The following is a 15,032-nucleotide window of genomic DNA, read 5'->3' on the forward strand; positions in this document are numbered from 1 at the left end:
CAAATTTAAATAATAAATTTATAAAAATTTATGATAAACTTGATAAAGTCTAAGAGTAAACCTTACAAGTCTAAAATAAATTTAAGCAAATTTATTAAATGAATTTAGCAAAGTTTATAAAGTAAATTTAATTAAGTTTATAAGATAAATTTAATTAATTCATAATAAACTCAATTAATAAGTTTAAAATAAATTAAGTTAAATTTATAAAATAAACTTATTAAAATTTAAAGTATAAATTTATAAGTCCCGGTCCAAAGTTCAGTATCCGACAGATAATCCTTGCTTAGGCCTACGGACAAATTCAGCAACACAAACCGGAAGAACATTTCCCTTAATCAAATATCAAAAGCTAGGTTCTTGATTTTCCGTACGATAAGGATCCTGATTTGTATATCAATCAACCTCGCTCTGATACCAATTGTTAGGTCCAAAGTATCGTAGAAGGGGGGTTGAATACGATACTCACTACAATTTAAAATTCTTTCGAATCTTGCGGATAAACAAATTGCAGTTCTGTAATGGGTTTCGTGTTCCGGATATTTATTGGGTCGGTTTCTGAGGATATGAAAATATTAAACCAACACACAATATTTTCCAAGGTATATCTGTATATTGATAAATACCTCGAAGGTGCTACAAATCCAAACCCGAAGGTTGGCTACAATGACCACTCCTCTAAATATTACAAGCCCTATCCACTACAAATATTTATGGTACAAAACTAGGCTAGGGTGTGTGTATATTTGAGAGAGTTTGTGCAAAGCACTTGGCCATCCATCCCGAAGGATGATGTGAATTGTGAGAACCACAATCACATATTTATAGGCTTTCATAAACTAACCATGGTTAACGAGTTCGTCCTGGACGACTTGAGTTCGTCCTGGACGGATTCGTTTTATAAAAATAAAACTAACTCCAGTGTGTATCAGGGGTGGCGCAACTTTCATATACATGTATATATATATATACATATAACACAAAGTTGCGCTCAAGTATGTCCTTTCTCCACTTGAGGTCAAACTTGGCGCCACCTCAGTCAACAGTGGCGCCTCACAGTGCATTCCTTAGGCTGGGACTTGGTTTAGAATCAACCAAGTGAAAGTTGCGCCTTGGACAAATGAATTGGAGGCGCAAACTTTGACTTGGTCAAAGTTTGCGCTCCAGGGGATTTCCTTCTGTGCCCTGTGGAGTTCTTCAACTTAGAACAAAACAATTCAAGAGAATTGTTAGCGCCAACTTTGACAAGTCAAAGGTTGCGCCTTTGACTTTGGTCAAAGGTTGCGCCTTCACAGTGTTCCCTTGTGTGCATGACTTAGATGAATTCTAAGTTGTAAAAGTTGTGCCAAGGGAAGTTGGTAGTAGAGGAGCAACATTTGACCGGTCAAATGTTGCGCCCGGGTCAAATGTTGCGCCTGGGTCAAATGTTGCGCCCGGGTCAAACCTTGCGCCTTGGTCAAATGTTGCGCCATAGAGTGTGCAAGAGGTATATGGTGACTTAGAGAAATTCTAAGGCAAATATGAACTTGCTCCACCATTGTAATGCTTCCCTTGTTATCTCTCATCTCTTGGGGACGAACTTTGACTTTGGTCAAAGGTTGCGCCTCAAGAGTGCTATGTCTTCACTGTGATGTACTTAGAGAATTTTCTAAGTGAGGAAGAGCTGTTGACTTCGGTCAAATGTTGTTCCTCACATAGTAAGAGCTTTCCTTGTTATCACTCCTTTGACTGAGATTGACTTGAGTTTGCTCCATCCATATATTTATATTATATTCATAATATTATATAAATATATGTATAAATAAAGATATATATATAAATGTATATAAATAATATTTATATAAACATATAGTAATATATATATATACATATATTTAAATATATTCTCATATATTTAAATATATATAATATACATAAAATTATATGTAAATATAAATATAAATATATATAGGGATATATATATATAATTATCTATAGATATAAATATACACATATTTATGCACATAATATAATATATATATATATACACTTAAATATATAAATGTTTATGTAAAATATAAATACATATACTATATACATATATATTTATTTAAATATATATACATATAAATATACATATACATATGTTTAAAAACATATATACATATATATTATATATATTATATTTAATTAAATATACATATATATACATATATAATTATATTTGTACATATACAAATATATAAGTGCACACATATATAAAGTGTCACTTCCTGATATGGCTTTCTGTGGAAGCTTTGACATATGGCATTTGAGCAGTAAGCTTTGGCATAGCTGGCATTTGACTAGGCTTGGCTTGGCTTTGGAACAAATGACTTGATATGACTGGATCAATTCTTCGATCGATAAATACTTTGCAAAGCTCCGTACGTGCTGACGCTTAGTGCACTGGTCTGGTTCACAAGCGACTAACACTGAAGTTAAACATTGTACCGTCTTTGTCAGCAAACATTGATCAGTCGGTTCCGGGTTAGTTTATGCTTCAGTTTGTTGATTATAAATAACCAACCAAGATATATAGAAATATCTTGCTTCAGGGGTTGCACTGAAATCTTTCGAGTACTTGGACAACATCTTCATTGCTTCCACAATCTTGAATACTTCAATCTTTATTCTTCACTGAGGCATGAACATATTAATGAACTTCTTCCAGTGAACTTATTCCTTCAAGACTGTAGATGGCTTCTTCAACCTTTGTCTTCGTATCTTCCAATTCCGGTGCAGGCGTAGTGTTATTTACTTGTCCTGTTCTATTGTTGAGTTATCATCCCTATGTAACAGATAGGGTTGTCTTTACATTTAGACTTACAATTTTAAGTTTTTTGAAATCCCACCAAAATCAATGGGATTTTGAAGCATTCTTCTTAAATCCTATCAACTCTGCGACGTGTTATCAAGAATCCGCACAAAATCAAAATCACATACAATCCATTAAAATCCATAGACTAAAAACAATCCATTAAAATACCAATCGAATACACCCCCGGAAAACTCCATTGATAAGAAAAGTACTGAAGCAGAATAGGAGAAACAGCTTAGTAGTGCTCAGACAACACGTGTCACTCTACAAGTGGTGACTGCTTACATTCTGTTGGGCACATGATCCCAAATATTCTAAATACAAAACGATGTAGCATTAGAACTATGCAATATCTTAATTTAATAAAACCAATGATTATAACAAGGACCTGCATCCAAGCAAGAATGAAATTGGTCTAGATCTTTTGTTAGCGCTTTTATCAGTGCATTTCTTCGAGAAACCAGGTCGTTATAAATGTCCTCCACTAAAGACTTCGAAGAACCAGCCATTCTAACCAAGTTCTCCTCGCTCAGAACCAGCGTTCCCGGACCAAAACCTACCAGTGTTTCTCTATAAGGAATTGCTTGAAGCCAGTCAGCTGCAAAAGTTTCTGGCTCGGAGACAGGTACCAAAACATTATTGACAACATCAAGAAACTCTATTCCATTATACAGATTCGAACACAGGATCATCCCTCCATTAGATACTGCAGCATACACCTTCTGTGAAAAAAAAAAATGAAAGGGCCCAACAGTAAATCCTTTAGACCAAGACCCGTCTGCCTCTAGATTATAGCTTCTGACACAATGATGAGGTGTATCAGTTAAAATAGCAACAATCTTATCATGTATGCTAAACATGGTGACTCTAGAATGTCCAACATCATCAATAACACGAAAAGGGATCTGCCCATGGTTGTTATTTCTCGTATCAAACCACAGCAAATAACAAGAGTAACAATGATCAGCACACTCCCAGTATGGGATTCCATCTATGATAAAACTATTTTTTTTTCTTTTAAGGGAATAAAGCGTGTCTTGATTTCAAGATCCTTCCAAACATTCTGTTCAACCGAGAAGATCTCAACAAGAGTCGAATTATTTTTGGGATTGAAGATAGAAAATGAATTGGAAGGAGAGAGCCTTAAAATCTTGAAGTCATACCCATCATACCCAAACCCTATTGCCACATCTGCTCTACTCATTAGCCTTCTTCGAGGATACTCAATAACTTTCCCCTCCCCTGTTAAAGGATTCCATAACATGGATCTTACAAAAGTCTCTCGGCAAGAATCCGAGAGACAAACAAGCCCCATGTACGAGGCAACAATAAACATGTTTAAAGCATAGAAGGGGATTTTTCGCATGAACACTGTTGCCTGGGGGTGATCACAATCGAGGGAAAAAAGGGACTTACGCATTGTCTTTAGGAGAAGCTGGAAACACCACATTTGATTTTGATTCTTTTCTGCCTGTATATTGGTGGTGAAATTCTGATTTCGATAGCCAATTTCCCCAGCTTTTGGAGACAAACTTGCATCTTGTCAAACCCTCAAATGGGGTTTTCAGCAAAATTTCTTTAGTTAGAGCAACCCCAATGGTGTTACTTATTTTGAACCCCTAAAATATAATATATTAATGGTTACTTAAAATATAGGTAAGCAAAAAGTTGTTTTGCTCCCACGGTATTTCATATAATCATCCCTATATTTGAAAAAAATAATATTTTATTAGAACTTCTACTATGATGAGGGAGATAAAAAAAAAAGAGGGAAAATGAGAGAGGGAGATGAGATGGAAGAAATAGAGGCTTACTTTTCTATCCCCTAAATAAGGGCTTTTGTTTTCTCTCACCTAAAATTTTTACTTAAACTCCTATTTTTATCCATATAAGCTCATTATTAGTAGGGGAGATGGTCCTTTGGAGTTGCTCTTAGGTCTTCGTTTAGAGTAACAGAACCCCCATCAATTCTTGAAGCGCTCATTATATCAAGAAGATCCATCATGGGATAAAGATATAGTCGATTGGGTGAGTGATTTTCGGGAGATAAAATGAGTAGTGATTTTCGGGAGATGGATTGGGTAGTGATTTTGCGATGATGGTTTATGTGAGAGGGGGTGGGAGAGGAGAGAGATAGAGGGTGAGAATGATTTTCTGATGATGTGACAATACTCTAAATTTGAAGCCCCAGCCCTTTTGCCGCCCGATCCATGTGTTTTTTCTATCTTCCTTTTTCTTTTATAAATATAAATTCTAGTAAACAGAATTATTATTCTCACTTTTGTTTTTGAAAGAATTATTATTCTCACTTTTGTTACGAAGCCGTTCTCATTTATGTGAATGATCTCATTATAGTCTATTTTGTGAAACTACTCCCAAGTTTAGGCCTGTAAACTGATCGAATTTGGATCGGATCTACCTAGATCCATATCTTAATGCATTTAATTTTATCGGATTCGGATCGGATCAGGAGTTGGATATTTTACAAGTCAATCCATATCCGGTCCATTTGGATCGTGGATAATCGGATCGGAGATCCGATCCACTAAAAATTATGAAATATATTTTTTCGTCGTGGACAATGTTTTAACCTTCCATATAAGAAAAAAAGTGATATTTTCTAACTATATTAATTCATGAATTTTAACGTACTAAGCACAAAAAAAACTAATAAAACAGTAAGGTAAAGTCTGCATCTTCATGTTATTAATAAAAATGCAACTGAAAAACTTTGTTGGTTCTTGCGATAAAACCTTAAACATAGAATATATCAAGTACATAGAATAATAATAACTAAGTTGCTTAGTACCTTTGGAGGAAGCTAATTATGGTCTACTCCTTTATTAATAAGGATCAAAATTAATAAATATGCCCTAAATACAAAACCCGGTGATTGAGGAGGTGTTAAGTGAAAGAGTTTAGCTCCCTTGTGTTTATACTCACTCTACACAAAAAATAAAGAGTGATTATTAGATTAACCGGATAGGAGCATCTCCAAGGGGATGCACCTGTTAGGTATAAAAATCTAGCTGTCACGTTAGGTTTTAAAAGTATAGCTAATGGTTGCAAAAGAGAGTACTCCAACGCAGTGAATTGTTAGCAATAATTATAAATAATGTAAAACACGCACGCTACATTTGTTGAATGAAAACCCATCATCTATATTATTTCCATGTCATTTTCCTTTAAAATGTACTTTACTTTTATACTTTTGTCACTTACATCACTCCTATGTTACTTAATAAATATATTATATATACTATAATTCTAATAAATTTCTTTGTTAAATAAATTAAGGTCTCTCCTATATTATTTAATAATTATATTATATATACTTTACTTTTATTTTCTTTATTAAGTTAATAAAGCTAAATGCAATTATTAACTTTTAAAAATTTAATAAAAATACAAATAATTAAGACATATTTTATTATTTATTATAAAATTATTATATAAATACCAACATGTATATATATATATATATATATATATATATATATATATTATAATTATTATTATCTATATATAACCTATATTTTTTATTTTTAAAATTTGCATATGAAACTAATATATATATATATATATATACATTATTTTTGCCAACAAAATATAAATTTTTATGAGAAAAAGTAATATAAAAATGATAAAAACATAAGTTGAGTATATGTTATTTGTGATTTTAGAAAGATATTATATTATTTTTGAAATATTGAAATAATATTTGTTAATTAAATTAGTTTTAAACTTATATGATTTGCATCAAATAGTAGAATTATTTTGATTGATCCGTATATCTTTTATTAAATTTTTGTTTGATTGAATTAAAAAAATTATTGTGAGTTTTTTTACAATAAATAACTATTAATTAAAAACATAACCGTCGAAATTGAAAATAGTAAAGTACAAATTTTTAAATAATAAAATTCAAATAATTAAAATAACATATATTTGTATAAAATTTTATTTCAAAATTTCATTTGGTTGAATTTAGAAAACATTACTTATGAAATTTATCTATAACAAATAACTATTATTTAAATTTATACTTGTTAAAATTTAAAAATAATAATATAACATATAGCTAACCATTATAGCTAACACCGCTGGAGTAAAACCACTTACTGATTCAGCAAATTTTTACCTATCATCTATTTTTATCATTTTAGCTAACAATTATACATATCTCCCTTGGAGATGCTCTAATAAGGGTGAGAGTCAGGTCAAGACTTAGGAGCGGCTGATCGGTTTTAAGAAAATATGATTTAGGGTTCTATCTTGTATTTTCAAAAAAAATTATTTTGTATGTACTATAGTAATATAATATTAAATATTAATACAATATAAAATATATAATATAGTTAAGCATGGATCGGATCGGATCGTTAATAGATTGGATTTGACCATATCCATATTCATATTTTATCGGATCGGATTTTTTTAATAAAGATCCATATCCATTTATTTAACCACGGATCGGATCAGATCAGATCGGATATGCGATCGATTTACAGGCGTACCCAAGTTCGGTCTCGGATGAGTGCTTAAAATTCATAATTGTCCTAATTATCGAATGTATTTTAAATAAAAAGAGAAATCCTAACTCTAACTCTTTGGGATCATGGTTAAACATTTAAACATTGTTAATAAATGCCCCCTCAAAGTACTTAAAATTAGTCTGACGTCAATGAATGAACTTTTTATGGGAAATTTTGCCGTCGAACTTATTGTTTCAATAATGCTAAAAAGAATAATATAATGTTAATAATCAAATCCGACGTTAGTGACAAAAAAGAAATCCGAACTTAATATTAGTGACAAGAAGGAAAAAATTTATAATTCGGTGACAAATTTCTAAGCAAACAATAAGTTTGGTGGCTAAAATATCTATTTTCTCATTTTTTATAAGCTAACCTTTGGAAAACACGTACGAGTAGGGGTGAGAATGGTTTTTCGAAAACTGGTAAAACCGACCAAACCGAAAATTCGGGTTTTTTCCGGTTTGATTTGGGTATGGTTTTACATATAAAAAACTCGAAAATTTTGGTTTGGTTTGGGTTTTACTAAATTTTTCACCCGATAAACCCGAACCGAACATATATAATATATATTTAATATATTTGTAATTATTATTAATATATAATACACGGTAATGGCAGACTTGCTTGTTTCCTCTCATATTGAAACAATTGTTAAAATTTTCATGACAAACTTGCTAAACTTTTACAAGATCCCTGCATATAGCTTCGCTCCAATTCAAACTAGAGGTGGTTCAAATTGTTTTTGTTACTACAATCATTGTATATTGATCATCTTAAGTTTTAACTTTCTCAGAGCATCTTCAACGGTGTTAGATAAATCTGTTGCCTTATATAACAGCCTTATATAACAGAAATATTGATTGTCTAAATATTTATTGAATCTGCAAGTTGATTTACTCCAATGGGATTGGCCATAATAAGTAAATCCATATTCTACACACATAAAAACTTTCAAACCCTCTCTTCATTTTTTAGCCACCGTAGGAGGTTCCATCGACTTTCACCGATGAAAAACTCCGAATCAGTTAATTTTTCTTGATTTGTTCTTATTTTCTTAATAATACTCTCCAACTGATCTGTACTTGGATATTAGATCTACTCGATTTTCAAGATTTTGATTTGGTATTCATCAATTAGAATGAGTCAATGACGAGTCAGCGACTGCGATTCAGTTTTAGCCATTTCGGTATCTACATATTTATATATGGTAAGGTAAGGATCGTGTGAATTGACTCAACGACAATGGTATGAGTTCAAAATCTTTGTTCTTATTGTTTTTAAATGTATTTGTCTTATGTCCTTTGTTATTGGTTATATTTTCGTAATTGAATTTTGTGTCTCGTTTATTACTAGATTTATAAGACTTTATATCGTAAATTGTGTTTTAACATGTTGTATCTTTAGTTTGAATTTTTGTGTTCCTTTTGAGGGAGTGCCATGGTTGATGGCTTCTTGATCGCATATTGCGATTTTGGTGGTTGTTATTTTAACGATTGTGTCATTTTAGATGACTTTGTTTTGGTGCCTGCATAATATTTCATACTTGTTTTTTTCTTTCTTCCTCTTTTTTTCCTCTCCACCTTATTTTCTTTCTTTCCGCGGATTTTTGTCCTTCATCTGGGTTTTCTTCTCAATCATTAAAGTTTTATTGGCTAAATTTCCGGGGCCATCCCTGCATGACCTTCGGTTAGTCGATAGGCTTTTTTGAATGAAATTTCTCATTTTTTAGTTTCGCGGATTTTGTTTTCTTTCGAGTGTTTTTTTTTTAAGCATCATAAATTTTTATCTAATTTTTTGTGGGGCTTTTTGAAATGTCCTTTGGTTAGATGAAAGTTTTTATGTATGAAAAAAGCTCTTCCTTTTTTTTTCAGTATTGTATTTCGGTACAATTCACTGACGTGAAAGTCTTATGGGAAAAAAAAATAAACAAAAAACAAAACATATATGCATATTACCGGATCGGGTCGGCTCATATGAATCCAACCCGATTTTGTGACAGAACAACTGAACAGCAATTGAGTGCAAGACCTTAAATTTCAGACACCACTTGTATGTTTGTCATAATCCAAGTATTTGATTGGTTGAATCAGAAACAGAGTCAGAATGGCTAGTACAGCAGCAGCATTAGTATCCTCAGCAAGCCCCAAGCTAAGTAAAAATGGCTTCTCTATCTTCATTAAAAAACCCAGTGTATTATGCTGCAGAGGCTCTCCCTTGTCTTCTTTATCAACCAGCAAGATGTTCTTGAAATACCCATATGCATCAAGGCCCCACAAAAGAATCAAACCCTTTTCTCCTGTTATGGAATGGCAGGATTCCAAGTAATTCTTTCTAATTCATCTTATAGATTATTTATTTATTTTTTTCATTGGTATGTTACATTCTTTAAATGTGATAGTTTTAGTGTGAAGATTGGTAACCACAAAAGTTGAAATTTTGATCCTTACTATATCGAATTTGCCTTAAGTATGAGTCAGTCAAGGGTGCTTGTTGTGCTAATTTTAATGTTACTTCTTAGTTGCTGTAGTAGTCCATCAGTCCATGTATTAAGTGCCATAGTTAGATTTAAACAGTTGTGTATATTACTTGTAGTTGTAAGATGAGGGGAGATAAATCTTCCGGTAAGATCTTGCATTTGTGTTGTTATTATGTAAACATTTTGACTATATTTTACTGAGTTAATCTTGATATTCTAGTTTTTTTGGCAACTTTCTAAATCCATTAACTACAAAAGTGTTTCTGACTCAGGGTTAAAATGGAAATTGATGTCCCTGTATCTGTTGCTTATGATTGTTATCTTGATCGGGAAGCCATTCCCCGTTGGATGCCTTTCATTTCATCTGTAAAGGTGTGTTTGAATACGCAATAGCTGAAGTGATTTCTCACATTTTAGCTGATTTTACATGATTTAGTTCCGCACATTAATGCAATTTTTTGGGTCAACCTTTCCAGCCCAGAAAATATTCAGAAATCTCACTCCTAACACAGTGTGTATTTGATCTATACATGTATAATTTTTATTGCTGTAGATTCCTTTACCTTTTACCCATGGTATTGCTTTATGTACTATTGAAAGATTAGGCTGTTGCTAGAATTTAGGTTTAGACTGTTTAGTATTAAGAATACTTTTGCTTGTTATGAATCGAAGGATCTCTGTACCAAAAAATGGGCCTTGATAGAAGCGTTAATACCTCCTCGTCAATCATCAACAGTAGCTTATTTATTCCTTCCCGTAGTCATAAAGGCAATGCATTAGCAAATTGCAATGCATAGTCATAAAGGCAATGCATTAGCAAATTGCAATGCATAGTTTACGGGCAATGTGCTTAAGAAGCACTAGAGGTCCTTTAGAGGCCAGTTAAGTGATATAACTAATTTCTATGAGTTCATTATTGATGATAAATTGGGTTTGTCTACTTATAAAAATGGAATGGCGTGGGGAGGGAATGCAATTTTCTGGAGAAATTAAGAGGTACAAGATAAGGATGTCCAGTTGAGAGTAAAGAAGATAAGAGGGATGAACCATGACTTAAACCTATAATAAAAAACATTGATAAATATTTGCTAAATAAAAATATTCTGGAATTTCATTTATGCCATCTAAGTCAACACATCCTTGGTTGAGTTGTTTGTGGCTTGCGTTTTGATCCAGCAAATGTCTAGACTAGTTACTATTATAGTTAGACCTCACATAAAATGAATTTTATGTTATACAGTCAACTGTTAAAATGCCATAAGCAACTTGTTCCATTTCCTGTTCTGCCTAAATCTCCTCATCCACAATGCACTATTTAGGTTCCCTAATGTATTCATGTCAATAGTTATATAAACTTAACAAAATTGTTGCACTTAGATTTCTTATACATATATTGTTAGAACATGACATTATTTTCAATTTTCATAACTTTTAGTTTGAAATTTCTTCAGGATTGTGATTCTTAATACTAGCTCATAGTTGCATCTTGATTCTTCAGAGAAAAACTAAAAAACTGTAGTTCGTTATGGCTAGTGGGCAAAAGAAGAATGTCACATGGTATTATATATGATATCTAATTGATAGCTTCTAGGAATTCTAAGTTTATCTTGTGGACTAGAGGTTTTTAACTTCAGCTTAAGATATAGAAGCATTACTTTTTTTAGAATAAGCAACCAGACGATGAATTGAATTTCACAGGTTTTGGAGGATAAGCCTGAATTATCACGGTGGTCACTGAAATACAATGCGTTTGGGCGTGATATTGAATTCTCTTGGCTTGCACGAAATATGCAGGTATGAATCTTGCCACTATGTTTACATTGGCTTATGAACATGTGTATACACCTCTATCAGTTTTTCTGGGCACTTATTTTTTAAATTGTGCAGCCCATTCGTAATCAAAAAATTCACTGGAGATCATTGGAGGGTCTTCCTAACAGGTATAATGAGTAGCATAAGCAAGTGCCAAACCAATGAGCTAGTAATTAAAAGATGCTTTTGCTAGTATAGTTTACCGCTAAACTAGGAGACTAAGATACCAAATAGGCATGTCTTTTTGCATCTTTTTACTATATAATATTATTACATCATCGATGCCTTATTGCTATATCTCTGAATGGTATGAACTGCCTTGCCAATTTCCTCTTAGAAGTGATCAGTATCTTATTTATGCTTCTCATGTGGCAGAGGAGCTGTGCGATTTTTCCCCAAAGGTGATTCGGCATGCGTGGTGGAAGTAAGTGTTTGTACAAGTCTCATTTACCATAGAATTGTTGCTGTGATATTACTGTTATAATATTCCATTGTATTACAACTCCAATATACCAGAAATGTCTCGGTCAATGTCTCTTTGCATATTCAGTATAAGTGCGTAATCGCTACAATGAATGACTGGATCGTTGACACTGATGTTGAAGATAACACTTGGCATTTTAAAATCCATATCTCCATTTGTAAACAACAATCATTAATGATAACAATATATAGGATTATGTTCTGCCACTTCTGTTATTAGTACTACTCTGTAGTACAGCCTTCAGTTGAAGTTGGACTTTTATGTGGTGGCAAATACTGATTGGTTGCCAATCTTGAGTTCATATCAGTCTATCATTGAATAGGTAGCACACTTTAAAGTATTGAAGGAATGTTTAATTTTTTGTTTCTTTGTTATTGAACCTATACTTTTAATGTGGAAATAGATATGTGTGTGTGTGTGTGTGTGTGTGTAGGGGTGGGTTATTTATTTATGCGTTATTTTTAAAAATTGTGATATTTTCTGAAGAATTTCAACATGGATACTTTCCATAACTAAGGATTAACACGATGGGAAAATTAAAAAAGTTTGTAAGTTTGTAACTTAAAAAAGTTTTTATTTGATCTTATCCCTATATATGTGTGTGTGTGTGTGTATATATATATATATATATATATGTATGTATGTGTATATATATGTATAAAGGACAGAATAAGTGGATATAGAGATGAGTATATTGCTCTTTGAAGTCTGAACACGAGATTTGCAGTGAACTGTGTGTGTATATAACTACTACTTCAGCTGCAGTTTTATATTTTCTTTGTTATTACAAGAAGGAGGATTGACCCTCTTCTGTGATGAACTTAGCTTCCTTCAAAGCTTGCCACAGTAGCTACTCAGTGGCAGCTCTTGCTACAGTAATTATGATGTCACTGTACAGTGACTCAAGTTTCATGCATTAAAATTTTGATATTTAACATTTAAATCAATGAAAGACGAAAATATCTTTTTCTTTCCTTGTAATTTAGCCTGCTTCATGATGGGAGAAAGAGAAAGTTAGCAAATTTTATTTTATAATAATGGTTTACTTGTACATGTTCGTCCTTTTTATTATTCATCTTACACTTGCAATCTATTATTCTTTTCAGCTTACTGTTTCATACGAAGTTCCTCAAATACTAATCCCAGTGTCAGCGGTAAGCTTTACTGCTTTTCCATGAAGAAAAAACATAGTAGCAGTTTTTTGTTTGCCAGAGAGGAGCCAAATATTCAAAACTTAATCTGAATTCAAAAGTTTTACTGTTTTACCATTGTTTATCTATTTGTTATTATTTTACCATGTTTCAAATTTTCTGCGTATTGCTCTAATGCTTACTCCTTCAGGCCCTGCAACCATTTCTTGAAAGCTTACTATTAAGAGGTTTGGAAGGTTTTGCAAACTTTGCTAGGTCCAGTGCAGCAGACTCAGCATCGCAATCTTTGCCCTAGGTACTGCTGAACTCATGACTGCTGATAATGTCACCGGTCACACTGGGTTTGAATATTTGTATTACAAAATGGACCGCTGTCGAATGTCAAATATAATGCAGTTCTCACAATTATTACATAACCAAATGTCCTCTTTGTTTCTGCATCAAAATTATTAATTTCCTGGTGGTCTATGCGCACAGTTTTCACAAAGGTGGATCAACAAGACATGGTGATCTCTTACTGCACCATCGTGTATGTTGAATCTGAACTGTAGAGATAAAAACTTGTGCGCAGGTGCAGAGCTGTCAGATACAAGGCTTCATCATTTTGGTCCTAACTCTCATATATAATACGATACTATAAATATTATGTCATCCTTCATGTAGACCCTTATATTTAGTAGGCAAAACTGCATATAACAAGGTAAAAAGACGAGTATACCGGACTTCTCTTGTAGAAAACTGTAGATATGAGTGATTTGGCTGGAGCTTGTCAGATTATCATAAATACGGGGAGGCAATACAAGGGTGCCTAAATTAATAATTAGTTTTTGGTTGAAGTTTGGTCAACCTTTCGGCACAAAGCTTGAATTTAAACATTTGTGTTGGACAAAATGAGTATACAATTGAGGACTAGCAATTATTGGGCACTAAAGACGGGAGAATAATCTTTCTTTGAGATGGTCAGACAGTCACATAACGTGCAATACTGCTGTATTTGTAGGATTAAATTATACAAAAGCCATATGCCAAATCACCCAATTGCCTATTGTATTCATGGTCTAACAGCTGTTGGAAGTTGGATTCTGATTAACTAATCTTTCATTCATAATTAAGTAGCTTTGATTTTCGGCAACATGAAATAATCATTAGTATCTGTTAAAGTATAGCGTCTGGTTTCCGATCTGAAATGATATCAAAGAGTTCGTATTTTGTGAATATAGCGTCTGGTATCGGATTACGTCTTCAAGTTTTGAAAGAGCCGGTATCCTGATATGATATCGAATAATTCAGAAATTTGAAATTCTGAGTACGGACTTTTTATGTACATGTGTTCCTACTTGATGAAATTGTGGAATTGGCCAGATTGTAATGATCTACATTATCCACACACTTGGTTCTTTCTTCCTCTTAATAATTGTGATGTTGGATTGAATGTTATTGAAGCCTCTGTCATGTTCAGTTGCACAGGTATTATATAAACAAATCATTGAGCATCTCTAATAATCCAGAGGGGAAATATATGGATAGAGATACTCCATTATTCTGTCCCCAGGACAATGAAAGCTGCTATTGCCCCTGGAATCTCCATATCTGTAAAATTATATCGCGGGTTAACTTTTAACAGTTTCGAAATGGTCAATTACACAAGTATTTCCGGGCTTTAATAGAGACATTCAACCAGGTTATATATGATTTGATTTTAGCGTGGATAGCGTGTTGGTTGTTCAACACA

At 32.8% G+C, this 15,032-nt stretch overlaps 1 protein-coding gene across 1 annotated transcript; it reads left to right on the top strand.

The window, feature by feature from the left end:
* Nucleotides 1-9,365: 9,365 nt before the first annotated feature.
* LOC108220283 (uncharacterized) lies at nt 9,366-13,962 on the top strand. The gene is made up of 8 exons (XM_017394012.2): nt 9,366-9,698; nt 10,126-10,225; nt 11,552-11,647; nt 11,741-11,793; nt 12,041-12,089; nt 13,256-13,303; nt 13,491-13,595; nt 13,778-13,962. The coding sequence occupies exons 1-7, from the start codon at nt 9,481-9,483 to the stop codon at nt 13,593-13,595; spliced, it is 669 nt and encodes a 222-aa protein (XP_017249501.1). The 5' UTR covers nt 9,366-9,480; the 3' UTR covers nt 13,778-13,962.
* The last annotated feature ends 1,070 nt before the right edge of the window (nt 13,963-15,032 follow it).

This window comes from Daucus carota, chromosome 5, assembly GCF_001625215.2.
Source record: "Daucus carota subsp. sativus chromosome 5, DH1 v3.0, whole genome shotgun sequence".
NCBI classification, from domain to species: Eukaryota; Viridiplantae; Streptophyta; class Magnoliopsida; order Apiales; family Apiaceae; genus Daucus; species Daucus carota.